The sequence below is a fragment of the Myodes glareolus genome, chromosome 22 (assembly GCF_982192425.1).
Source record: "Myodes glareolus chromosome 22, mMyoGla1.1, whole genome shotgun sequence".
Lineage (NCBI taxonomy): Eukaryota > Metazoa > Chordata > Mammalia > Rodentia > Cricetidae > Myodes > Myodes glareolus.
In genome coordinates this window covers 11,311,805-11,339,380 of record NC_142047.1, presented here as the reverse complement: position 1 = coordinate 11,339,380, position 27,576 = coordinate 11,311,805, and the positions used below count along the sequence as shown (strand labels likewise).

General features: G+C 47.8%; 1 protein-coding gene and 1 long non-coding RNA gene across 10 annotated transcripts in view; one reads left to right on the top strand and one right to left on the bottom strand.

Annotated features, from left to right (window-relative positions):
• The window catches only part of Gab1 (GRB2 associated binding protein 1), a 112,262-nt gene extending 87,729 nt beyond the window's left edge, over window positions 1-24,533 (bottom strand). For 2 of the 9 annotated variants that reach the window (XM_048447540.3, XM_048447539.3), the window contains exon 1: window positions 23,801-24,517. In XM_048447540.3, coding sequence (XP_048303497.2) covers window positions 23,801-23,872 — 72 coding nt within the window. In that variant the 5' untranslated portion in view covers window positions 23,873-24,517. Of the gene's footprint in view, window positions 1-6,162; window positions 6,292-12,741; window positions 12,838-12,982; window positions 13,111-14,439; window positions 14,563-23,800 lie in introns of those variants that run through there. The other 7 variants (XM_085682149.2, XM_048447538.3, XM_048447541.3 and 4 more) reach the window with 7 other exon arrangements.
• On the top strand, window positions 12,997-18,726 carry LOC146890346 (uncharacterized). Its single transcript, XR_015735998.1, has 2 exons — window positions 12,997-13,132; window positions 14,809-18,726. It is a non-coding gene; the product is annotated as an uncharacterized LOC146890346 (long non-coding RNA).
• Window positions 24,534-27,576: the final 3,043 nt, after the last annotated feature.

The following is a 27,576-nucleotide window of genomic DNA, read 5'->3' as shown; positions in this document are numbered from 1 at the left end:
TTGCTGCAGGATTTTTACATGGACCACCTTCCTGAGTGTTGAAGAGACAGCAAAGCAGTGGAACTGGTAACATTTCTCAAAGATCCCTGTAGAAGCTAATCTGAGGACGATCCACAAATGAAACCACAGCCATTCTACCCCAAAAGACGAAGGACTTCCGGAGATGGTATCTGAGGTGTTTGCCAACTCACATCACTTCGTGGAGATCACAATGGCTTGTAATGTTTTCAAGTCTGTTATAAGCCCACTGGGAAAAGTTAGGAAAAAACTACAGTTATGTTTCCCGTCTTAACTGCAGACGGTGGTCACACAAGCACGCGAATCACAGGCATTATTGACAAAATTACAAGCCAAGCGCTGACGTTCAACAAAAGAAAGGCTGCCAGACAATTATTTCAACCTAGAAACTTAAAAGCTCATTAGTTACAAATAGGACTGAAACATAAATATATATTAAATATATCTATTAAAAATGCTGGGCTTCCAGGCACAGTGGCTGATAATCCCAGCATTTGGGAGAGTAAGTGGGAGGAGGAACGTCAGAGTTTGAGGCTAGCCTGGGCTATCTAGGGAGTGATATATCAGTCTGGGACACAGTTTTTCAATTTCATATTTCCCATTTCAAATTAAGTAAATAAAAATAGGAACACTGAGGAACTTAATGTATGGGATTAGGGTTCTTCCCTAGATACTCAATTCTAAAAGGAAGTTTGGGGGGGCATGGGATATCATGTAGGCTAACTTTAAACTCTGTATACACACAAGAATAACCCCGAACTTGTGGACCTTTACACTCCAATGTTCTGAGAGCTAAGATTACATGTATGGACCACTATGTTCAATCTACAGGGAGCTAGGGATTGAACTCAGGGCTTTCTGCAGGACAGTCCAATAAACTACATCTCCAACTTAAGTACACCCTCCTTAGAAAGGCTTTTTAAAAAGTAATAATCAAATTTGTTTTTCCCTATTTCTGATACATTACATGATTGAAAAAAAAATCATGGTGGTACGTATGAGACAAATCAGAAGGCTGAGACATAGGGTCAGGAGTTCAAGGCCATCCTGGGCTACGTGACATCCCTTTATCAAAAAACAAGTATTAAAGAAGCACACGCCTTTAATCCCAGCACTCTGGAGGCAGAGGCAGGCGGAGTTCTGTGAGTTCAAGGCCAGCCTGGTCTACTGAGCTTCCAGGATAGCTAGGGATACACAGAGAAACCCTGTCTTGAAAAACCAAACTAACAAGTATTAAAAACCAGTTTTGAAAAGATAAAAGAAAAAGCAAAGCCCCCAAACGGATAGAGGACTCCATTTCTGGAGAGCCTATTATTTAGATTTATTTTATTTTATGTGTGTGAGTGTTTTTGCTTACATGTATGTGCACCACCCGGTGCCACAGGTCAGAAGAGAACATCAGATCCCCTGGATCACAGCTGTAAACCACCATGAAGGTGGGTGCTGGGAACTGAACCCAGGTCCTCTGCAAGAGCCAGTGCTCTTAACCACTGAGCATCTCTCCAGCCCCTCGGGGAGCCTACTAAAGTACCTTTTCAAATATTTCATTACTGTGATGATGACGGAGATGATGATGAGGGTGATCAGAAACAAGGTCTGGCCAGACAGACTAGGCTATCCTCAAACTCCCAATCTTCCTGCCTCACCTGCCTAACAGGCCCTTAGCTTCATTTCCTCATCTTTGATAGGGCAGGACTGCTGTCACTAATCAGGAACATTCCATCCCAAAGTGCAAGCATGAGCTGGGAAGACAGTCAGTCCAGCAACAGGTCTGCCCCACGCGTGAGAAACCCTAGCGCGGGAAAGAGAAAAGTATAAAATAGAAGGGGTAGGAGTGGGCACCTAGCTAGAGAAACCACCACACTGTGGTACGAGTCATCACCAGTCACCCTTCACTGCAGTGCTCCCCAGATCTGCCTCCTGTGCCCCATCTTTACACCTGCTACCCCCCAAATACACAAACAACAGCAGCAAACCCACTGTAAATGAAAACATCTAGAAGTCTTCTCTTTTGTCAAAGAAACGTCAAGAAAGTATCTGGACAAACACAGATCCCAGGCCACATCTTCACGCGGCCTCTTTATGATGTGAGCATCACTCTACAGGGCCCCTAGCTTATCCTGTCTGTCCTGGTACAAGCATTTATGATCTCACACACACAAACCCTGAGAGAAGGTCGTCCTCCCAGAAAAAGTATCAAACCTGCTGGACAAAGGTCGGATTACCAATCTCCTGTGGCACTGTTTAAAATGATTAAATAAAAAATCCGGGTGCGGTAAAATCACTCCTGTAATCCCAGCACTCGGGAGGAGGCGGAAGCAGGTGGATCCACTGTAGCCTGGTCTAGAGTGAGCTCTAAGTCGGCGCGGGTTACACAGTGCCACCCCATATTCAAAGAAAAAGTGGTAGAAAGAGACAACCCGAATTTAATCAGAACTGAAACAAAAGAAAACAAAAACCAGAAACAGGTTGTGAGGAGAGTGGGACAACAGTCTTCAAGGCATATCCTAAAGTCCTCCCCTTCCGGGAACCAGAAGAAAAAAGACAGCATGCTCCCCTCTCCACTTCTCTCCAAAACTCCCACTGCTGCCTGGCGGGTTTCCAAAGGCCTTGCAAAGCTGGCACACATTCCAACACAGTTATTCAAAATATGTTAATGAGGTTAGCCCAGGGCCCACATCACACACACCTCCTTCCTTTGCTCTGTGGGAAGTGAACCTGCGCAGACTTAAACAGGCGTGCCCAACACTTGCTAGGCAGGATGACGGACGCTGGCTGGACAACTGCCAGCCTAAGACAAGCTCTTAGGAGGGACAGCTCCAGGTTTTCCTTTGGGGATCAGTCACTGGCCTTCACACTTTGCTCTACTGGTATAAAAAGTCATTAATGATTTACATTCCGTGAAACTACCCTAGAGATTCGAAGGCCCCGGATAACGACGGCAAACTTTTCAAATTATGTCTCGGTGAACTGGGCTGCAACTGCAAAGGAAGAGATGGGAGGAGCAGCTACAAATGCGCAGACAGAGGTGCAGGGACAGCAAGGGAGAGCACCAAGACAGTGAAGCACATCCCACGGTATCTCATGAACCCAGCAAGGCTGGGGGACACCGTGAAACCACAACACAGCCAGTCACTCTGCTCACTTAGGCTATGTGTGCAAACTCCGGCTGTCCTAAAGTTGTCGATCCTTCTTTCCCTGCCTCCCCAGAGAAACATCTGCTTTGGTCTGAACTGACATTCCAGACATAGCCTGCATTTCAGAGCCCAAGCTACGCAGCTTCACTTGCAGCAGGAAAGCACTGCTGCTGGGGGATAAAAAAAAAAAAAAGGAAAGAAGAAAGGAAAATTTCACCACCTCCCCCAGGCTTTAAACGGAGCCTCCGTGTTAGACCTTACACTCCAAGGTCTTGGATTTCAAAAGCTAAAGCAGAGTTGGAAGGTCTGAGAGCAGTGCACAGCTGCCCACCTCTCCAAGGTGACTCATCCTCACATGCTCAAGATTAAACACAGCACTGAATCCAGCCCCAGGAAGAAAGTTTTCCTCAGGGGCAGAAAGGTGTGTGGGATTTCCAAAAGTATACTGGAGTAGGATCATCTGTGTGGGTCAGGTGAGCAAATCCCACACACAACTCACTTCCTAGTCCTGGGAGAGCACAACCACCACGGAGGTGTGAGCCTTCCTGAAACGAGTTTGGACAGAGTCCGGGGGATGCGTCCTGTGATGGGGGGGGCGGGGCTGGATGGAGATGCCAGGGGTGGGTGGGCTACATGGCAGTGAGCAGCGCTAACACTGCTGAAGGCTAAAATCTGAGCGTGGATATGCCCACAATCCCAGAACTGGGGAGGACACCAAGTTCGAGACCTGGGCTCCAGTGTGTGGCAGTCATCTATGTTTAAACACGCTTAGCAAATAAAAGAGGCAAGTTGGGATGGATATGTGGTATTACAACTACTTTGGGGGTACCTAAAAAAAAAGGCTCTTCTCATGTAGAGACTAGAAGTGAGCAGATTCTGAAGATGGAAGAACTTGCAGGCTGGGAGGAGCCTCCAGCCGGACATCTGGAAGCGGAGTTCTGGTCCAGCCCTGATTGCTGGAGCAAGTGGTCTTGGACAGAGAATGTTTCCTAGGCTCACATTTCCTATGGGCCTCATTTTCCTCACTAAGAATAGGAGGGGGGTCGGGGGTGTGGTTCAGTGGTGAGGTGCTTGTCTTGAAATGCAAGGCCAGAGGTTCAAGCCCAAGTACTGAAAGGAAAAAAAAAGTGTGGCGTTTAAGTCAGTCATGGTGGTACACAATCACAGCCCAAGCATTTTGGAAATCTACCTGGAGACTACCCTGGAGCATGCAGTGAGATTCCACAGGGAGCTGGAGAGCTGGAGGCCAATCTGTCAACAGCTTAAACTACTGTCTAAAAAAAAAAAAAAAAAAAAAAAAGCTGGACATAGTGGCGCATGCCTGCAGTGCAACCCAAGATGCAAGAGGACTGTCCCAAGTCTGAGGTCAGTCTGATCTACATGGAGAGTTCCACGTCAACAAGGGCTACCTAATGAGACCCAGCCTCAAGAAAACAAAATGGATACGAAAGAACAACATAATTTTTTCTCCAGTCATTAAAATAAGAAAAATGTGCCTTTACTGCATGTGTGCGTGCGTGTTGGGGTGGGTGTGGTCACCGTTCATCTTGTTCCCTGAGACAGTGTCTCTTACAGGCCTGGAGTTCACTGACTACGGTAAGCAAGCCGGTTGGCCAGGGAGCCCTGGGAGCCATCAGCCTCTGAGGCCTCGGTGCTGGGACTGAAAGCAGGAACCACTACAGGCAGCTTTCCTCATGGCTCTGGTGTCTGCGAAGCTCTCTGCTGCCTGCACCTTCACCCAGTCCCTGCGCTTTATCTCCTTCTTCCATCATTTGCTTTTACTTGAAGTGCTTCAGTCTTAGAAAACATGTGGTTTACAGAAACAAGAAGCCTCATGTGAGAACAGGCAGGACTGCGTTCAAGACAAGAACTTACTTCAGAGATGAGAAGGTGTTTAAAAATACAGCTCAAGCTGCCCCTGGTCCGAGCTCAGGCTTCCCACCAAATATCTAACTTCCCCAGTTGGAACTAAACACACTTGCTTTTAAAAAAATAAATAAATAATTGGAGTATCTTCTACTTGCTTAAAAGTTACTGGACATCTCTGCTGGTTCCATGCTTCACTCACTTTATGTAAACTGAATCCAAGCCATAGGAATGGACCAGCAAAGAGGCTAAGTCTCTGATTTCAGTTAAACTCTCATGCAGACTGGCAAGTGGATAAACAACCAAGTACGTAATAACCTGGGAAGCAAAGAAAAGTTGCTGGGTCATATAAGTAGAATTTGAAAGGTTCAGATACACTGGGAATATTAAGATTTATGACCTAAGCCAGGCATGGTAGAGCACACCTTTAATCCCAGCACTTGGAAGACAGGAACAGGAAGATCTTCGGTGAGCTTGTGGCCAGCCTGGTCTACACAGCCAAGGCTGCACAATGAGACCGTGTTTCTGTCTCAAAATAATATTAACTAATATTACCTAAAATCAAATACCAATATAGTATGAACTTCAAGTCAGTCTATGTACATACTCTATTCAAATATAAATAGCTATGAAAACATAAGCATGTTATAAAACTAAATACATTATAGTTCAAGGGTTCTTCTAATAAAAAAAAAAACAGTTCCCCTGGGGTACATAAGCCCCTGGTGGGGGAGAGACAGAGAGAGAGAGAGAGAGAGAGAGAGAGAGAGAGAGAGAGGGAGAGAACGAGAACACATTTCTCTTTAGTAGCTTACAAAGTCAAAAATCTGCTAATCTTATATCCTTTTATCTCTGTGCTAAACACCTCCAAAAGAACACCGAGTGTCAGCACTCTGACCGACAGGTTATAAGCCGTCATTTTTCAGTAGCACTTAGATGACTTCCTGATCAGCCTTCCCCCCACCGCCCCCCGTAGTAGGCACTAGGACCCGTCCTCTGGGGTCACTGGAAACCTCTACCTCTAGGTTAAATTTATATGGAATAGAGTAGGCTCCAAAAATAAAACTAGATTAAGACCAGTAAGAAACATCTAACAAGCACATGACCACAGCAACATCCAAAAACAAGAGTATAAAGTCACCTGGGAGAAGCAAACACTCCTGTGTGTGGCCTTCAGTGCCTAGAGAAGAGCAGAAGCCATGGAGAACACCTTCCTGGGTTACCAGCACCAGCGGAAGAAGCTGGCTCTGGGTCACCACCAGCACACAGCAATAACCCTCCTGCTTGCTTCAGCAGCTAAGCATCTACTGACCCAACTCACTTGCTCTGAGCAGTGCACGGGTGTGGCCTCCACCTCCCCTAATGACAATAATGATCCTCAACACTTACAAAGCAGATATGAAGATGCGCAGAGATCTCGTAGGCAGATGGGTATGGTCCTTAAGAGGATGGAGTGTTCCTGGGTAAATAAGTGAAGGAGAGGAGGGGAAATGGAAGGTAGAAAAGGGAGAGGGAAGATGGGGAAAGTAGTTTGTATGGCTGTATAGTGGCAAGAATTCCAAGGAGCATTGTGAGCAAAAAAGCAAAGATGTTGGTGCCAAAGTGAATGGAGCTATTGAGATGGATCATTTAATAAAGGTGGTGACACCCGTCATATTAAAAATATCTCCCAAATCATTATTGATATCTTTGGTCAATATCTCTCTGTGAGGCAACTGAACAGAACGTTAAAATTCTCCCAAGGAAATACTGTGTCAGCAACAATAAAAACCAGTCTTCCAGATAAAGACAGAGTTCATTAGGTCACAGCAGGAAGACAATTCCCTCCATGACTGGGTGAAGCAACCATTCTTACCTGGTCCACTTCTTGGATGATTTCCTACAAGAGGCGGGGGCCTCCTGAGCTCTCATTCCCTAGTGTGGACTCTGGGTTATACACATATATAAACAACAGTTGAAAAGTAAGAGTTTTGACGTCTGTCACTAAGAACCACCAGTTTGGTGCTCTTTCTAAACCAATCACATCTCAAAACCAAAAAGTAGGACAAGCCAGCTTTATATTCAACAGGCAGTGGGAAAGGTATTTGAATTCTGAACTATTCCAGGAAATACTGTAACTTTAATAACACTCTTTCAGACTCCATAACCAGAATAACCAGTACTGTGGCGAAGAACTAATCCCCCTTCATCTCTCCTCCTCATCTCTAAGCCATCCCCAAAGTCTGCACCCTCTTCTGGATGGAAGATGTTCTTGTCTAATGGGTGTCAACTTAATACCTTCTCTGACTCGACAACTTTTGAGGACTTAGCATACTTAGGTACTTTTTAACAATCTAATCATTCTGAAAATTCTCCTTTAGTTTTGTCATCTTCTAAGTACATCCTTATGGAGAGATACTTTTGATGTCAATCACAACCAAAAAAAAAAAAGGGCAAAAGTAAACACCTGTATTTCCAAATATCCCATAATATTCCCCTCATCTCAAAGAAACAAGAAAAAGTAACTCTGAGAGTTGATTCTACCTTCTCATCCCAATGTAAATAACATTTTATTAGATGTTTGTTCTTTTCCCCCTTTGCACTAAGATCAATATCTCCCCAAGTATTATCTGAGGCCCACCTCCATCGAATCATCAGGTGGACCAGGGTTGGTTTGTAACTGTGGGATCCTAGGGCTGGGGAGGTGACTCAGCCATGACGTGCTTGCTACGGAGGCCCTGAGTTCAGTCCCCAGCAGTCACAGAAAATAAATAAGTAAAAAGCCAGGTGTGGCAGTGTGCACCTGTAACGTTAATGCTGGAAAACCAGAGCAGGGGATTCCTGGGCCCTACAGACCAGCCAAGTGAGGACATTGGCACAGACCTCCATCTTCCATCTGTTCCAGTGCACACACGTGTGCACACATACAAATATGTATATCTACAAACCCAACAGACAAATATTTGCTTTCCTAAAAACAGAGTCCCTTTTCTTTGCATGTGTATGTGTGTCTATGTCCAGATATATACACGCCACATGGGTCATGTGGTCAGATCCCCTGGAGCTGAGCCCCCCAATGTGGGTACAGGAAATGAAACCCAGGCCTTCTGGAAGAGCAACAAGTAAGGACACTTCCTGATAAGCACCCTTTCCAGCACAACACTTGGGGTTTTGTGGGGTTTTTTTCATTTTTTTTTTTTAATTTCTGGACCCTTACCTTACTAAAGTCATCAGATGGGGGAAGAAAATAAAAACAGCAAGGCTTCACTTTAGAAGTGACACAGTGACGTCATGAACATGGAAATTTGAGGGCCACTACCTCAAACCTTCCATTTCCCCAAACCAAAGGACAACAAGGACTCTCCCAAGTCCTAACTAGGGGCCACATTGCATCTGAGATCCCCTGCTGGGTCTCTTTGCCTTCCATTTAAAACACAGGTAGAAGAGACAAGCAAGTTTGGCAAGCAGAACTCCTACCCTACAAGGGCAGCAGTGCAGACTCGCTGGCCCGGCTCTGTGGCGACTGCCAATTACAGTAGCCAGACCAGCAAGAGGGCTTGATTACATGTCATTTATAAAAAGTAAACAAGTTGGGCGGCGTATGAACAATGACTGGTGATCTTCCAGTCGAGAGGTAATAAAGAGCAGGGATAAATGACTCAGCACCCCCACCCCCCACCCAGACAACAATGGCCTGTGCTCTATCTAGGAGAGTGAGGCAAAGGAGTATCTGGGTTGAGCTGAAGGACAACAGCTCTTTGGACAGAGGCTCTGCCTTGCACACAGTCTTTCCCAACCCTGGAGTGTTCAAACTTCAGCCACATAAAAGACTGGTCTTGTCGTCCTCACCACAGTGAAGAAATGCTTTGACTCTAGGGTTACAACCGAACCCCGCATCAGAACTGCAGCTTCTGGTGGAATCCTGGGACAGAACCCCCACAGATAAGATGGGGGAGGGGCTGCTCACTGTGGCACGCTGACAAGTCAGGGTCGGGCAGTGGTGTGTTGTGGGGCTGGGCTGTACAATACAGGTTTGGTCCTGATACTACCTCCCTCCAGACGCTACAAGAGACATCTGCCTTCAGACACAGCCAAATGTCCCGTGCCTGGGCAAAACGGCCTCCCAACCTCATACAACACTGACCCCTCTATGGAGAAACATCTCAAGAAACAAGCTTGTTAGTAAGCCAGCTCATGGAGCATATTTTTGAACTGATAAACATTGCAATGATTCTTGCTCTTAAGCATATATAAGGTAGTCTTTTAAGCATATATAAAGTAGCAAATATATACGTTTTTAGGTATATTCTAATTTTCTGAGAACTGTTCTATTCCCAGGGACTAAACAGTGACATCTCAGAATTGCTTGTGAGCTACCTGGGCGATGACAAACGTGCCACACAACTGAGTTGAGTGACCTTTCTGCCATTGTCCTGATCTATCAGCAGACGTATGCAGTGGGACATTATCTGCAAAGCATTTCTGTCCACTCAACAGTCAGCGTACCCACGAATGAATGGTATGAATACAAAAGGGACAGTATCTGGTGACCAAGACACTTTAATAGAGCTTGGAATATATTTACATTACAAAATATATTTTTGCTTACCCTGCCCCTGTGTGTGTACATTCATACATTTCTGCAATTTGCAAGAGTTGGTTCTCCCTACTCATCATATACTCCAGGGATTGAACTGAGGTCTTCAGACTTTACGTAAGTACTCTGTGGTGGTTTGAAAGAAAATGGGCCCCCAAAGGAGTGGCACTGTGAGGAGGTGTGGCTTTGTTGGAAGAAGTGTGTCACTGTAGAGGCGGGCTTTGAGGGCTCATATATACTCATGCTCAAAATAACAGTGTCTCAATTCACTTCCTGTTGCCTTTGGATCAAGATGGAAGGCCTCTCAGCTCCAGCACCATGTCTGCCTGTGTGCTGCCTTGCTTCCCGCCATGATGACAATGGACTAAACCTCTGAACTGTAAGCCAGCCACCCCAATGAAATGTTTTCCTTTATAAGAGTTGCCAGGGTCATGGGGTCTCTTCAGAGCAACAGAAATTCTAAGACATACCCTTATCTAAATTTTCATTTTCCGCTTGTTTGGTTTTGGTTTGTTGACACAGGGTTTCACTATGCATCCTTGGCCGGCCTGGAACCCATTCTGTAGTTCCAGACTGCTTTCCAATGTGAAATCATCCTGTCTTAGCTAGCCGAGTGCTGAGATTATCGATCCAAGCCACCACACCTGGTTTTACAATTTCTATGCAAGGGGATCCCATGAGGGTAAAAGTGCCCGGAGCCCATAGAAGTTGCAATGGACTCTACCTACCTACCAGTATCATACAGTCTCTGGGAAAATAAACAACTACGTAAGGAAATGCAACCAAGGGAGGGAGTGATATGCTTAAAGACACAGCTGTCTTGCACAGTGTGTCTGTGCTGGTGATGGAGTCCAGGCTAGACCACAGAGAGGAGAATGAGAATCAGCAGAAGTTAGTGTAGTTGGAGAAACAGATAAAGAAGGTCAAGCATTCCTGCAGGGGCTAAGGTGTGTGCAAAAGCCCAGAACGACAGGTCTCGGGGCCAACTGGAAACACAAGAGTCCAGCAAAGCTGAGGCAGAGGCTGCCTGAAGGTGGCAACAAGCCTCCTGGACGGATGTGGTCATGCCACATGATGAAGCCTGGGGAGCCAAGGCGAAAGGTCTGGCTATTACCAACAGCAAAGGAACGCAGCAGAACCAACAACCTCAGCCCAGGGCGATGGCATCATTAGATTTCTGTTTCAGAAAAGTTGCCTAGCTGCCTTCGCAAAGAGATCTCTGCAAGTCTGGATGCAGAGGCCAGCTAACGACTGCAGCTTTCTGGAGGGAGGGCAGCAGAGCCAACAGTCGAGAGTTGCTGAGGAGGTAAATTGATAGGGTCTGTTTCTGGTCACTGCGTACAGAAGGAGAAAGCCTGCGCTCTCCAGCCACTGGGGACGCGATGGGGACACCAGGCCTGAAGGGTGAAATGCTGGCACGGCCACCTGGCCCTTCTACAGAGCAGCTAAGCAATCTGATCCACAGACTGGCGGAGAGAATGCCCAGGTTTGCAGCATAAAACGTGAGCGCATTTAACCATGCATCGAGATTTGCATATGGGCTCAACAGGTCAGAAACCACACAAGTTACAATACTTTACAAGTTTCTAAGATTTCTTATGAAATTGAGAGCCCAGCGCGTTTTATCCTTTAAACATTGTGTCTATGGGCATACGTCTGCCACACCGTGCGCAGGAGACGATCAGAGAAAAACTTGGAAGAGCCGGTTCTCTTCCACCACATTGGTTCTGGGGATTGAACTGGGTCGTGGCACTGGGTGGCTGGTTCTGGAGATTGAACTTGGGTCATGACACTGGGCGGTCAGTGTCTTTGAAGCTGGCCAAGCTGACCCACCTGAGCACAGGGTTTTGAAACTCTCAAGGCGTTCACAACTTCACCATGGATGAAAAGCCACTGACAGGGACGGCAGAAGAAAGGTCACACTGGAGCTCTTGGGAACTCCAGGAGTTAAGCAGACCACAGCCTGTGTCAGGAAGGTATAGGAAGGGACTTGGTCGTATACACCCAAGAGTTTCAAGAAAGAACTACAGTTTGCGCCAAGTCTTGGTAACATGGGGCTCCCCGTAGAAGCTGGTGGACATGGTTCTAGTTCAGGCCATGGAGGACTTGGGTTGCCGTCCACTACCACACTTGAGTGGCAGGTGAGGGAGCCAGCAGCCACATCTACATAACTCAAGGGTAGCTGGGGAAAGGCAGAGATGCAAACGGAGTACTGTAGTCCTGCCCCCACCTTTGAAAATGGAACCAGCCTTAACTAAGCCCTGAAGACACAGTCTCTTTTTAGGAAGCCTTTCTGAATTCCTGGACCAACCTCTTTGCCGAATTTGATGAGAGCCCCATCTCATACATCACGGTCATCAAGGATGCTGAGCCTGAGCCCATCCCATGCCCTCTGCCCGCGCACCAACTCTTAAAGGTGACAGCAGTGTCGCCTGGCCTCTCCTTTAAGTTCTTCACTGCACCTTTAGAGCCTGCACTCACGGGGAGACTAAAGGATTTACCCTGAGCCCGATGGGACGCCTGGAGACACTGCACGGCCTTAGACAAATCAATCATTCTCCCTGAGGTTCCGTTTTATTTCCTGTAAAATGAGGGGGCTGGACTCTTTTTCCACAAGTGGGGTAGGAGATACGCACAACTGGAAAGAGACTAGTCAATGTTGTTAATGTTCTTGGTATGCAAATCAAAGACAGGCTAAATAAAAAGCCAGAGGACACTGAACACACCTGAGGAAGGAACCAGGAAAGCCGAGGAGGTGCTCGACAGGGTGATTTATAATTCTGGACTCAAAAGTCTACAGTGTTTGGTTACACTGTTCAAGAGATTGCATAAGGTCCCACATTTTAGACAAAGCGTAGATGCCCTCTGCCCTCCGGGAATGAATATCCTGCCCCAAACACCAAAGAGCAATGAATGAAGCAGTGATTGTTTGAAATAAATACACACTTTCTTTTTACTGTGTATACTGTGGGTCAGTCTGAAAACCATCTTCGAAAATGCACAGCGCTTGCTGTTTCTGCTTGGAGCATTGCACACTGGGAAATCTGACCCCTGACTATGACGGCTTACAGAAAAATGAGAACCCGTCTCAATAGGACCCATCTGATTCTGGCCCTTTTCTGGGAGCGCAAATGAGTTACCTACCTCGCGAAGAGGCTGAGACAGAACAGCACCACCAGAGCAAGCCCCTTCTCCAATATTCAGTGTCTCCTGTCACTTTCTCTCGACCCTTCGCTGAAACTGGAATCATCAGGGAGAACTTGTCAGGTCAGTTATGACCAGAGGCTGGGGTTCAAATGACACCTCCCTAGCTGAACCAGGCCGTCGTTTCTCATCAAGCCCTACACCACCCTCGGAATTCAAGTCATGGAAGGTGGCATCTTACCAAGCATCTCTCGTCCAAAACTGAAATTTGCAAATGCTTCCGCTGAAAGTCAAGTGTCACCTTGCCAACCAGCAGCGGTTAAATCCTGGCTCCGAGATTCTGACCGGAGCACTGTGGGGAGGTCGAGCTACAGACTGAGCTGAGAAGGGGGTGAGTATTTCAATTCTTTAATCAGGTAGTCATCTCTGGGCGGAGTCCTGCAGTCAGAAGTGGCCCAGCCACATTTCCCAGCACACTAGTAACTGAAGCTGTCTATCACGAGGATGAAGCAAGCAGGCTGCCTACTGACTGAACACCACCACTATTCGAGTCCACCACTATTGTAGTAGTGGTAGTGCAGGTGTCTTGGCTACCATACGGTGTCAACGCAGGTTAGCAGGGGAGGGGAGGGGACTCCGGGAATAGAGAAAGACTGATTTTTCTGACTTACGAAAGTTAGCAAAAACAATTTTACAGCAACAGGCCAGCCAATGCATTAAATACAACAGACACCACAACAATAATATGCCAAGCTCTCAAAATCCCTATGCCACAGTATATACTAGAGAAAACAGTGTCAACTGTTTGCCTGGGCTAGAGAGGTGGCTCCTGTCGAGGTCCTGGGTTCAGGTCCCAGCAGCTGCACTGTAGTTCACAGCTGTCCATCACTCCAGTGCCAGGGGAGCTGATTTCCGTCTGCTGCCCTGCACCAGCACCGGAGACACATGGTGATAGTGCAGACATGCATCCCAGCAAATGCATCCACACAAAATTAAACAAGTCAGTCTATAGAGGTCTTTAAATAAACAAAATTATATTTATCCACTTATTTCATGTAGTGATCTGAGGCAGAGATAAGTTCAACTTCATCTGGTGTTGTGAGAGGAAGCAATGAAGCCTGATCTGCTTCTTCCTCAGAGCGGCGCGCAAGCCTCTTTCCTAGCAGAAAATGGAGCTGTCACTGTTACCGGCCATGCGCTGTACTCTTGAGAAGACCATCTAAAACTGGACCCAAGCTACTTGATTCAAAGCAAAAGAAAATAAATAAAAGGGGGAAAGGAAGCACACTTGACAGTATAGTTAAAGCAAAGTTCAGTATTTTTCTTCCTTTAACAAAATGACGGGAGATTTTTTTTTTAAAATTGAAAAGAAATGTTTAGATTTTAGTATATTGTTTTTAATTCAAAAAAAAAAAAACAATGTGGCGATTTGGTTCCCACCTCCCTTTTAGGACATTGTTTTTTAGAACAGACATTTACCTAGGTCAAGGAGGAACTCAAAGCAAGAAGCTGAGAGAAAGAGAAAGAGAGAAGGGAGAGAAGAGAATAAAAAAACCAAAAACCTAGCAAGCGCAGCACTCTTTGCAGTGCATAAAAACGAAAGATAACTTAGTCTAGAAAAATGACAAACATCTCTGGAAAACACGCCAAGGTGAGGAAAGGACAACTTAAACAGCAGGAAAATATTAAATCACTCACGTTACCCCTTCCAGCCGCTTTCTCCTTTACAAAGGACACCGTCCCGGTGTGCGTGCCTACAGCAGCACCGCTAAGGCCACAGCACAGCTAAGGCGAGCCACATGGAAAATTTTTGCTGCAGATAATAGTGCAGGACAGGACTTGGCGGCTACAAGTGGTAATCAGCAAGCTTCAAGAGCTAAAGTAGCAGAGATAAGGACCAAATATGCACTGCAAGGCCCTGCCCTCAGAGCTGCAGGGCAGCCCAAAGCCTGTGAGCGTTCCACTTTGCTGAGAATTTGGAAAGGAAAAGTTTTCAAATAGGGAGATACTTTTCCCCCTCGAGATGGATAAAAGAATTACCTAAAATATAAACACTTTTTCTTCCAGGTCAGGAACCCTTGTGTTATTGAAGGTGCCCATATGTACGAGATGGGAATGGCTCATCTAAAGCTTCTAGCTCCTGAAATGACTTTGCCCAAAGGTTCTGCAGCCTAAATGTTGCCTACAATTCATGAAAGTTCCCAAACCACCCCACCCCGAGTTAGCAGTGGAAGGGTCTACATATTTAACAAATTTGGAAATTCACTTCACAATAGACCACTTTCTCCTCAGTAATACTAATTTATTTGTGCTGCGGTCCAAGAGGAGAGGAGAAAGAGCCTCGCTTGTTAAGTTTTCTGTAGTTAGTGGACACGCGGACTGAGAAAAAGGGAGCCACAGAAACGTGACTTTCCTCCAAGTTCGCATGGCAGATGCAGAGGGAGCTCTGGCTTGGTGGGAATGAGCATTGTCCGCGCAGGGAATGCGAGATGAGAGACCCTCACATCCCATCAGCAGTCAGAGGGGTTTCACGTGATCCGCTGGTATTATTCTTCTCACCCCTCCAACATTGGCTGGCACTCACACAGCTGGGCTAAAATGGCTTCCAGAGTCCAAGTTCAGACGCTAGCAGCTCAGAAGCAGAGGAATCAAAGGCTCTTTTATTCTTCTTCCCACCCGAACATGCTCCCTCTCTGTTGTAAACTGAAGGCTTGCCAGAATGAATGATTTAGCTCAAAACAGACAGAAAGACATCTTAAATCACACAGGTGCCTTGGAATTTTAATAAGTCCCGGTGACCATACAGGTTGCTGTGTTTCTTTCTTCTTGGTTGGAGAAAACACGCTGTGGTTAGGAGTCCATGAGAACCTGGTTAGGTCATAGCAGAAGCAAAATTTCTTCAATGAGAAGTTACAGCTGACATCCAAATGCTAGGTGTGAAGCCCAAGCATCCTGAAGCACTTCTTGTCACTTGAACATCTTCTTTCTTTATTGAAAACCATCCTTCCCTTAGGATTCTGCTGCAGCTGAGGGCAGCACCTTGAGCCTTCCTGGAACAGCCTGAGACGCTGGTGGCAAGTTCTCTGCGGTCGTCTTCCTGTTCTGCTCGCAGTCTGAACTCTGAGGCAATTACAATCTGTAGCCCTCATCTGGCATTTAACCACAGAGGGTTCCATAGCCAGTCTCTTCGTAAAGTCATTTAAATGTGTGTGCATCTCTAACTTGTTTCCACAGGGAGGGAGTAGACAAACGTCTCCACTGCATTCCACACAAGGCCCAGGACCAAAGCTCCCGAAAGCAGCCGATAAGATGTGGACTTCTACCCTGAGCCAGGGACTGCTTGTCAGTGCCCCAGCATGTGAGCACTGTGGCTGACTGTCCGACGGTTCGCCTGCCTTCTGCACTGACTGCAGCCAACTGTCCCTCTGTCTGCCTTCTGCACTGACTGCAGTCGACTGTCCACCTGTCTGTCTGCGCTGACTACAGCTGACTGTCCGTCTGCCTTCTGCACTGACTGCAGTCGACTGTCCACCTGTCTGTCAGCCTTCTGCACTGACTACAGCCAACTGTCTGTTTGTCCATCTGCCTTCTGCACTGACTACAGCCGACTGTCTGTCTGTCCATCTGCCTTCTGTGCTGACTGTCCGTCTGTCCGTCTGCCTTCTGCACTGACTGCAGTCAACTGTCCACCTGTCTGTCTGCCTTGAGCGCTGACTACAGCTGACTGTCTGTCTGTCCATCTGCTTTCTGTGCTGACTACAGTCGACTGTCCGTCTGTCCATCTGCCTTCTGCGCTGACTACAGCCGACTGTCCGCCTGCCTTCTGCACAGATAGAAACACTGGGGAGGCCACAGAGAATTCCTACCATGTTTCTGCAACTATCAGAGATGAACAGTAAGGCCTAACACGCAGCTCCCTGTCTGCTCTCTGACATTAGGAAATATCTAACAGGGTGGTCTCAGAGGATGCTCTGGCTGGAGCTCTCACTGCCCACCCCCCATAAGAAAAGAGGATCAGGTAGGAGGCCAGAGGCACAGCCCAACACTCAGCCTGAGTTTCCTCCGACAGCAGGTGGAAGGCACAATGAAATGCTCAGTGCTTTTCATCCCCTCGCTATTCTGAGTCTCAGACTCAGTCCTTCTGCCTCTGCCTCCCGGAACCTGTAGGTTTGATCTGCAAGACCCGCCCCCCTTGTAAAAATACAAGATCATTTTTAAAATTTCAGCCTCAAACTATACAACTATGAGTGACCTTGAACTTCTGATCATTCTGCCTCCACCTCCCAAATGCTGAATTACTGATATGCTCCACCATGGCCAGTTTCACACAGTGCTTCACCTGGCATGCGTGCTGGGCAAGCACTCACTCAACTACTCCACATCCCCAGACCAAAGGAGATCTTTTTTTTTTTTTAAACAGCAGAATTCTAAATCTGTAGTCCTAACATACGCCTTGATAATTTAGCTGACTTTCTACCCCACCCTAATCTTGTCTACCTTCAAGAACAGGGTGTCTAACAGCCAGAGTTCCTCTTCAGGTAGGCTAGCCAAACTGGAAGCTGGTTGGATCTAAACTGGCTAAGAAAGAGACCACCAGATGGCTGCTAGCTCAATTATAATCCCATCTGCATGGCAAACAACGCACCTCCCAATGTCAGTACAGTTTAGAGTTGCCGTGTTGACACTGGAAGAAAGTATAAAAGGAACAAGGAAAAGCAACACTTGAAGGATCCAAGAAATCCCCACCTATTCCCAGAAAAGACACGAATATTCCTCCACTTCATTAGCCTGTCCCTCCTCTCGTAATTTTTTTTTTTTTTTAGCCTGTCTATAACTTTCCCAATCCCAAGAGTTGAACAGTTTCTAAATCCTCTTCCCACTTCTGTTCTGGGCAGAGCTGAATGTCCTCTCCGCAGCCCCGTGAGTGCCTGCATCTGGGATTTGGTTTCACAGTTTTAGAAGGAAAGGAAGGATCCAGTTTGGGGGTAAAAAAGGGTCAATGAAACTACCACATGACACAGTTTTCATACGGTAACTCTGAACCCCAAAAGATAACAGTGACATTTTAGGGATCCAGCAAGCATAACGGGGGAGTTTTTTACAACTTGCCATTCTGCCCAGGCACAACAAAAGAATTACCTATCATTAGCTAGTACGAAGGCTTAACATAATTGATAGTTAAAGCCCTGTGTTAACAGACAATGGTCCTGCCATACTTCAGAAGGTGGAGTGGAGACAGCAGAACGTGAAGGGAATTATTCACTAACAGGAAGATCACAGGGGGAAACGTCCTCAACTGAGAAGCCATACGACTCCAACATAAGGCCATGAGAGCAGACCATGGGCTTGAGTTCAGCACACAGCCTCCGTTATCCTTGAGCCAAGGGGATGCTGCACGGGCTCCCCTCCTCCATGTCAGATGGCAGGTGCCCACCCAGTGAGAGAGGTTATTTCTGTTTCTAGGCTCATTTCCAGACCGAGGGGTGTGTTCCCAAAGTCCAGACAAAATACTGCCCTGTTAATTGACATCTGTGGTAGACAGAGCTCAAGCCGGGTGACAGATGGCATACCCACCCGAGAACTCGCTGAGGCCTTGCTCCAGGGCTGGCTGCTAACAGGCCGCCTTGCTCTGGCTTCCCAAGCAGGTTCTCTGAGATGGAACACCTGCTCCTCCCTGACACCTGCCCAGAGCTGGCGGCAGGCTGTGTGTCGGAGCTCACTGGGTGTCCAGGCTGGAGGGAGACTACAGGGAAGCGCCACCTGCGGAGATATGGTGAGAGCCAGCTGGCTGGAGGCAACCCTTTATTAACTCATTTACATCTACTTCTGTGAAAATTTCAAATTCTATTGAAAATTCCACTGATACTTTAAAAAAAAAAAACTTCTACTGGGTTTGTTCTTTGAAGTTTTCAAGTATGTCTAACGTGCACTCTGGATATTATAATCCCCACCAGTACTTTTAAAATAAATCCTTATGAATCTGAACACCTAGCAAGATGCATCTTTTATAAAATATCAGGAGAGATGTTCAATGGCTACTAACACAAACACAAAAATAAAATGTTTAGGAAATAAAATGTTTAGGGAGATAAGAAACCTTAACTACCCTGACCTGATCACTACACACATGTACTAAATCACCACATTGTAGCCCCAAATGCTTGGACAGCGGCTAAAACATTTACATGTTTTAGAGATATCACTTTGGCAAGGCTCATGTCTACTAGTAAGGACGATCTTCTTAATCTTACTTTCTATTAGGGCTGTGTGTGTGCGTGAGTGTGTGTGTTGTGTGTACACGTGCGTGCTCGCACTATACATGCACACGCATGCGCTATGGAACTTGGGTTGAGGTCAGAGGACAACTTTCAAGAGCCAATTCTCTCCTGGTAAGGATGAAACTCAGGTGATCAGTGCGCACTTATCACTAAGCCATCTCCCCTCCCCCACTCGCACCCTCTCAACTCCCTGCCAAGATGAAGCTAGAACTTTGGCTCTTCCTGCTTCCCTCTCCCAAGAGCTCGGATTGCAGCTTGAGACAGTGGGACTGGTTCAGAGATGCTGGCCATCAAACACAGGACTTCCTGTCTGGTAGGCAAGGCCGGACTACATTCCAGTCCTGCAAATTTAAAGTTTAATAAGAAATTTGGGCACTACCTTGGAGTTCCCTCATCTCTATAACCCTGGTAACTAAGCTCTGGACAGCATTCAGCAAAAGCGCAAGAAAGCCGGGGGATGCTCAGCTCCGCCGTCCAGACTTTCACAGGCTGCCAGAGAACGGAGCATGCAGAAAGTTCTGACCACTCTGCACAGAAAAGACTGAAAAGAATCAAAACTAAAGTTGACTAAAGAATCAACTTCCGACTCAGGAGTCTTCTTCCTGGATCCCAGGTCACTGTCTCTGGAGAAGTTCAAGGAAGGTTTCTCTACCAGATGAGCAAGTGGAAAAAGCAAGAAAATTGACCAAGGGAGCAAACACAAAAGCAGGAGCCGCGAGGAATTTGTCAGGGGCCACGTTCTGAGATGGCTTCAAAGATGAAATCAACATAATTTTATTTCGCATGTGCATTTGGTATGCATGTGTGTTCCTGTATGGGCACACACGTGTGTACGGGTGCAGGCATGTGAATCATGTCTGCAGGCCCACAGATGAGATCAGATGCCTTTCTCAACGGTTCTCCACTTTATTCATCGAAGGAGGAACTCTCTTCAGTGAGGGAGCTTGCTAATTCCAGTTAACCTAGCTATCCAGCTGGCCGAGTACGCTGTGTCTCGCTCCCTGGAGCTGGAACGACAGGCTGCCACCATATCTCCCTGCTTCTCACATGAGGTCTGGGGGTCAGAACTCCAGTTCTCATGATCATGACGATGAGGCAAATGATTTATCCACTAAGCCATCTCCCTGGCCCTAAAACTTTTGTTGTTGTTGTTTTGGTTTGGTTTTTTTGTCACTTACAGACCTTAACAATCATCTTAATCAGTGTTCGGACCACTCTACAAATACTGCAAAGAGTGAGACCAAGTCCCACAGGCAACATTTCCCAGCAGATCCATGATGCTCAAACTCCAAGAAGTCCCATTTAATAATTACAGTACAAGCCTCCAAGACAAGCTTTTCACAGTGAATCTGCTCATTAAAAACCATTATCGGGCAGAAAGATGGCCCAGAGGGTTAAGGCACTTGCCCCTAAGCCGGGCAGTCTGGGTTTAATACTCAGGACCCACGTGGGGGAAGGAGATAACAGACTCCCACAGCTGTCCTCTGACCTCCACCGCATGCATGCACACACACATACAATAAATAAAGACTAGACTTTAAGAAAGAAAAGTGCCAGTGTGGTGACATATCTTTCATCCCAGTACTTGGCAGGCAGAAACAGAGAGATTCCTGTGAGTTTGAGGCCGGCATGATCTACATATCAGGTTCCAGGCCAGACATGGCTACACAGTGAGATCTTGCCTTTAAAAAAAAAAATCAAGGAGATGAAAGACAGCTCAGTTGTGAAGCCCTTGCTACTACTACGTGTGAGGCCTCAGGGCCTTGGGTTCCATTCCACCCCCATAAACACACACATACACACACAGACACACACACACAAACTGAAAAATAAAAACCATTACCAATCAGTCTTTGGCCTACTTTGCAAGATTCCGTTCACCAGAGAAAACAAGACTAGAAAAATGCATGTGGGCATGGCCTCTGTCCTCCCTGGTCAAAACTGCTTTTGCATAAACAAAGCCAGACACCAAAGTCAAAGGTTCAAGAATCTGAGAACATCAAATCTTGTGAGGAATAAACCACTTGGCAGTCCGCCATGCCATCTTCTTGGCAGTCACCTGTTCACCGTCATCCTGGGCCGTCCTCACCTACTTCACGAATGTGTAAAGAATCACCAGTCATCTGGAGAGAGAGCTCACTCAATAGCTCCCACAGAAACACCAGGAACTCAGCTCAATCCCCAGCCCCCTTGTAAAGGCCAATCACGATGCTGCACCTTGGCATGCCAACGGCGGAGAAGGGGGACACAGAAGGACTCCTGGATCTCACTAACTGGCAGCCGACCCTAGTCAGTAAGTCCGAAGTCCCAGGGAGACACTTTGAAAAAGGTCAGGGGGCCAGCTCCTGAGGAACAACACATCCGAGGTTGACCTCTGGATACCACACGTGAACACACACATACCAGCATGCAACACACATGCACTCACAAACACCTTGGGGTGGGGGGGGGAGAGAGAGAGAGAGAGAGAGAGCGAGAGAGAGAGACTAGTTTTCACCAGAAAACCCTTGGCTTCCCCCACATCCTTCTGCTTACTGAGAACACAATATAGGAACCCAGTTTTCTCCTGAAGGCATCTATAAAACCCCTGACCACTCGACTTGGACATGCATATATAAACACTTTGCATTTCGGCTGCCTTTCTCCACATATGCTTTGTTGTTCCCCAAACTTTAAAAGTATTTAAGAGCAAAGACTGGGTCTCACTCTTCAGCGCTGTGACTCTGCTCGGAACTTCTTGAGTTCTCAGATAACAGACTCACAGAAAAGTCTAGTCTGAAATGACCGTATGACTCAGGCCAAACCCCATGCTTAGCAAACTGCTGTAGAATATGGCCATGAGACCACTCTTCCCTGATCCAGAAGCTAAGAGGGTTTGGTTTAATTGGGACGTGAATGGGAGAAAATTGTTGTGGTCAACAAATGATACGTGCAAATATACATAATTATACATATATATATTCTCCCACACACTTTCGTTTATTTGTATCTATTTATTTATTATTCATACCCGTATTGGTAATAAACTTTATTTGGTTTTTGTTTTTCTTTGAGATATAGCCCTGGCTACCCTAGAATTTGCTATGTAGACCACACTGGCCTGACTCCTCCCGTTTCTATCTCCAGAGTGCTGGGTGGTACGGGCATATGCCACCATGCCCAATTTTTACTTCATTTGGCCCTTGATAAGACCATTTGCTGTTCTTGATTTTCTTCCTGCGAGGCTTTTCCTGTTCTGCACTTCCTCCCCTTGTGGCTGGAGCCTAGCACAGAGCTCAGTAGCGCTAGTGAGCCTATCAGCAAACAGACTGCAGCTTAGCTTTCCCGGGACTCCTAAAGCCATCTCTCCTAGGCAGAGCCTTCTCAGCTCCCCACCCTCCCTTTTCACACACAATTGCCTCTCTGCAGCTCATTCTGAAGACGCCAAAACCACTCTCAAAAGTTTTGCAATCAAGTTGCCATCTTTACTAAGATATCCAGGAAAATCGCGACAGATGGAAAGACATCTTTTTTGGGGGGGAGGGGATATCCTCTGACAATTTATCGAATCATATCTTTCAATAAGATATCTTGTCTGTTAATACATTCTAGCAGAAAGTAAACCAGAAACTGCGGGTGAGCTCTGGGAAATAAACGTTGTGTGCTCCCCCCCTCCCTTTCATGCAAGAAGGCAGTGAGTAATCGGATTAGCTTGAGGTGGGTACTTGGTGGAGAGTCCCTTCAACCAGAAACAGGTTCCATCAATACCGGTAGTGAACTCTACCAAAGGGGGTACACTGTACATTTTGCTTTTGGAAAACACGATTACTCGAAAAATATTTGCTTCAGCTGCCAGGACAAAGTGTCACTTCTTTGCCGGCAGGGGACATCGTAAAATTAGCCGATCTGAAGGAAAGCTTAAGATTCCAGAGTTCTGAGCCTCCTCAGATTTCCGCTGAAGTAGTGTAGGTTCCTTCAAGATAGTTTCCCTAACAGCGAATACAGTTTAACTCACGACCGGCATCTTGAATAAATTACACAAATACCATTTAAGCCGTTCTGGTGCCCTGGAAAAAAATCACAACACTCAGAAATCCCTCCTGGCTTCAGCTGTCCCCTCCTGCGGGGCTTGACAGCGCGTCCGCGGCGCCCAAACATCAGCCAACAGGCTCCCCCCAGCGCCCTCCTGTCGCATCAAACCGCCAGCGTTGTCGGGCCAAACTCCAGCGTCCCTCAAAACAAAACCGCGAAAATGTGAACCCTGCTAAGCAGACGGTAGGGCGCGTAATAACTCCCCCACCCCTTTCCCCTGTGCGAGTATTTTGAGAAGTTCGCCTATGCTATCCACTTCTCGCGTCCACGGTTCGCTTGCCTCAACCTCCTAGAGGCGCAGAGGGGGCGCGAACCCAAGGGAGAACCGATGATCACTACTCCCTCCGCGGTTTCTCGGTGCGGGGAGATTTAACAACTCCTCCATGTGAATCTGATGCAGATAAGAGAAGATTTTCTCCCCGTGTCACCCCACACTTGCTAAATAGAATTAACAACAAGGAAAGTATGTATGCAGTCGGTTTTGAGCCTGGGCCCCTCTAAGGGGCGACGAGGCCTTTAAGGAAGGCGGTCTGCAATATGGAGGGAGAAAGTTTGGCCGCCAAGTGGACGTCAGGGTGCAAGTGGACCGCACCCGGTCCGAAGCCAGCCGGCCGAGAGAGGGATCGAGGAAGAGGAGGGCGGGATTCGTGGCAGAGCTCGGCGAGCAGGCTGCTGTTGCCGTGGCCGGCGGTGCCCTGACCTGTACTTACATAACGCTTTAACTTCTTCTCCGGAGGGGACTTGCGGAGCCATCCCGAGCAGACCACTTCGCCGCCGCTCATGGTGCACGCCGTGAGGGCTCGAGGGCCAGGCGCCGGAGGGATCGGTGGAGAGAGTGGACGCACTCGGGACACGGCGGACAAACACAGCCCAGAGGTCCTCGCAGCTTCCCTCGACGGGGCGGTCAGGTCCCGCGCGCCCTGGGTCGGCTACCGAGCCTCTCTCTTCTGCAGATCCGCGGACCGAAGCGGAACCCGAGCGGAGCAGCTGGGACCAGAGCTCGCCGGCCTTCTTTCAGTGCACCCTCCTGGCCGCCAGGCGCGGCGGGACCGCCTCGGCAGCGGTCGGGCTCCGCTGGGACTCTGCCGCGACCCGGAGCCCGGAGCTCGACGCCCAGCGCTCCGCCCCTCGGGGACAGGACCTCCCGCGAGCGCTCCCTGCTGCGGACCCCACGCTGCACGCGTACACACAATGCCCGCGCTCGGTGTCCGCTCCGCTCCGCCCGCTGGCGCTTTCAGTGAACGGGGCGCGATCTTCTCCTTCCCCCTCCTCCGAGAAGGGCGCCCGGGAAAGCGTGAGGTGTCCCGGTGGCAGCGGACGCGGGAGCAGGTCCCGATCCGCCTAGGTAGTCCGAAGAACGGCGGCGAGGCGCGGGGCGTCGCCGGGCGTCGGGGAGGTCGCGGGCCGGCGGCGGGAGGGTGGGTCTGCGCTCCAGCCTCCGACGAGGGCGGGGATCGGCGCAGGGACGAGGCGCTGGGCGGCTCTGCTGCGGGGAGGGACCCCCTCTGTCCCGTCCCCTGCGCTCCTCCCCCACCCCGGGGCGCGCGGCGGGTTTGGGGAGGTGCAGCCCGGGCCCGGGCCCTCCTTCTCCTGGCCTTTCCGCCTCCCCTTCCCACGATCGGTCGCCTCTAGATTCTGCCCAGACTTTCCCTGAAACTCCTCCGGAGCGCTTCCAGCCAAAACAACAAGGGCCAGGGAGGCGGGGCCGGCGCTGGGAGGGAGCGAGATGGCAGAGGCACCCTGGGATCTGTAGTCAGCCGCGCGGCGCGCTGGGGTCCTCGCCGCCCCACCGCCCCGGGCCCGCGCGCTGGGGAAGGCGGCGGTCTCCGGGAACGCAGCGCCACCCCGGCACGAGCACGGGAGCGGCGGGCACGATCGCCAGCTCGGTCTGAGTTTGCCATCTTGACACTACCCAGTGTCAGTTAGGAGTTTGGACTTGCCTGTAACCTCATGATCGGGAATTTCAGAGGGTTTTCTCGACTTGACAGCCTAAAAAAAAAAAAAAAAAAAAAAAAAAAAAAAAAAAAAATAACCCAGCCGAGAAGGTCCCGGTAGTGTGAGACTGAAGGGCTGTGACCCCTGGACCAGGAGTGCTCCATGCTGTGAACCGGGAGGCGGAGAGGTACCTCCAGGACTTCTAGGGCCTGACCCAAGGAGCCTTCTACCTAGTGGTACGATCGCTTAACCTCAATAAAGCGATCAGCTGCATGCCGTATCTCTGAGACACGATAAAGTCTCACACTACCTCCATTCGTGGGCAGTTTCTTTCAGTTGGCTTTGTACTTGCTTAAAACCTGCCCTAGGATGTTGGACAGGAAACAGAATCGTATTGGATATCCTAGTTCTATTTACTTTCTTGTGTGTTTTACAGTTATTGTACCTGGGCCGTTTGATACAGTCCTGTAAAAGAGCTCTTATTTGTGGGTGTATTTGGAACAAAGCCTTGGAACAAATTTTAGTAGGTAATATAGATAATCAGATAAAAGTTCTGAAGAGCTGGGCGTGGTGGCGCAGGCCTTTAATCCTGGCACTGGGGAGGCAGAGGCAGGTCTGTTCTCTGTGAGTTCAAGGCCAGTCTGGTCTACAAAGTGGGTTCTATCTAGGATAACCAGGGCTACAAAGAGAGACCCAGACTCAAAAAGAGGGGGAGTTGTGTGAAAATACGAATAGATAAACGAGCATTTGTGAAAAGTATAAGCTTAGGGTTCTTAATAAACAGGAGTCTGAGTTTGGAATGTTGTCGTTTGTAGAGAGAAAACAGTGCTGAGAGCCCTGCCTGGCAGCACCCCTGCAATCTCCGACCTGTGGAGGGGGAAAGAGACACAGAACAGAGGGAGGAACTGAGGCAGGAGGGGGCAGAAGTGAGGAGGGGAAAGAAAATAGGTGCTGGATTAGTAATAAGACAAAAATTCCCGCGTGTATACAAAGGGACCGTGGGCTCCTTGCCACAGAGTCCTTTTCAAACGGAAGCGTGTACTCTATCTTGTGACGTCTGACTTTGGGAATTTCAAAGAGAGCTTTTTCTTTCGAATAGGTTTCAGTTGTTCCGTTTCTATATGCAGAATCTTCAACTGTGTCAGTTTACACCTGTAACCCCAGCACTTGGGAGACTGAGACAGGAGGATTGCTGTGAGTTCCAGATCCACCTAGGCTGGAACATGAGACCCTATCTCAAAAGAAGACAAACTTGAAGTGTTGCGCCAGGACTCTGGTGTTAAGCGCACCGGCTGTTCTTCCTGAGCACCTGGTTCCGAGCATCCCTATGGTCCCAGGGGACCAGACATTCTTGGGCCCTCTGCCGCTCTCCATAGGTACCAAGCGCATACAAGGTACACAGACATACATGTAAGCAAAACACCTATACACATAACATAAAAAATAATTTTACTAAGCATTGCCTTAGGTTTATGTTTGAGCCCATGAGATATGTCCCCGTATATTATACATTATTATAGAAATACTTACATTCTTACCTTTACATCATCTATTGAATCATATTTTGTATGTGTGCATTAAAGGATTTGCTAGTGTGGTGGCTTATGCTTCTTTTGGGGGAGGGGGGCTTGAGACAGGGTTTGTTTGTGCAGTCCTGGCTGTCCTGGAACTCGCTCTATAGACTAGGCTGACCCTGAACTCACAGCGATCCCCCTGCCTCTGCTCCTAAGTGCTGGGATTAAAGGTGTGCGCCACCACTTGACTCATGATCCTAACGTCAGCGTATAGGAGGCTGAGGCAGTGTGAGATCTGTCTCAAAAAAGAATCAAAATAACTGAATAAATGAGTAAATAATTGGCATGCTGGGAAAGGCTATTACATATAATTAGGCTGGGTTTATTCACAAAGCAAGTATTTACAGAATGTCTGATACTGGAATACAATGGAGAGGAAGGGCAGACTTGATCCTGTCTTCATTTACTCTGGAAAGAAAAAATTATAGCTAATTAACTGGCCAATGTCTATAATTTAGTTGATAAATGGTGTGGAAGAAAAATAAATAAATGTTTGGGCATATAATGGAGAATTTACCCTTCAATAGAGGAGGGGCAGGTTGAGAATAACTGCTCTCAGCTAAAGATTATGCAGTGAACTCTCAGGAGAGGCCGGAGCGGCCTGGCCTGCGGAGACAAAAGATCCTCTAGGTCTACAGGTCCTCAGGCTGCCAGGAGCTTTGAGAGAACTGAATAGACTCCGTAACAAAGTGAGCGAGAGCAGAGTTAGCACGGTGAGATTGTAGAGAGAGCAGTTAGCACGATGAGATTGTAGAGAGAGCAGAGTTAGCACCGTGAGATTGTAGAGAGAGCAGTTAGCACAGTGAGATTGTAGAGAGAGCAGTTAGCATGGTGAGTTTGTAGAGAGAGCATTAGTATGGTGAGATTGTAGAGAGAGCATTAGCATGGTGAGATTGTAGAGAGAGCAGTTAGCATGGTGAGATTGTAGAGAGAGCATTAGCATGGTGAGATTGTAGAGAGAGCATTAGCATGGTGAG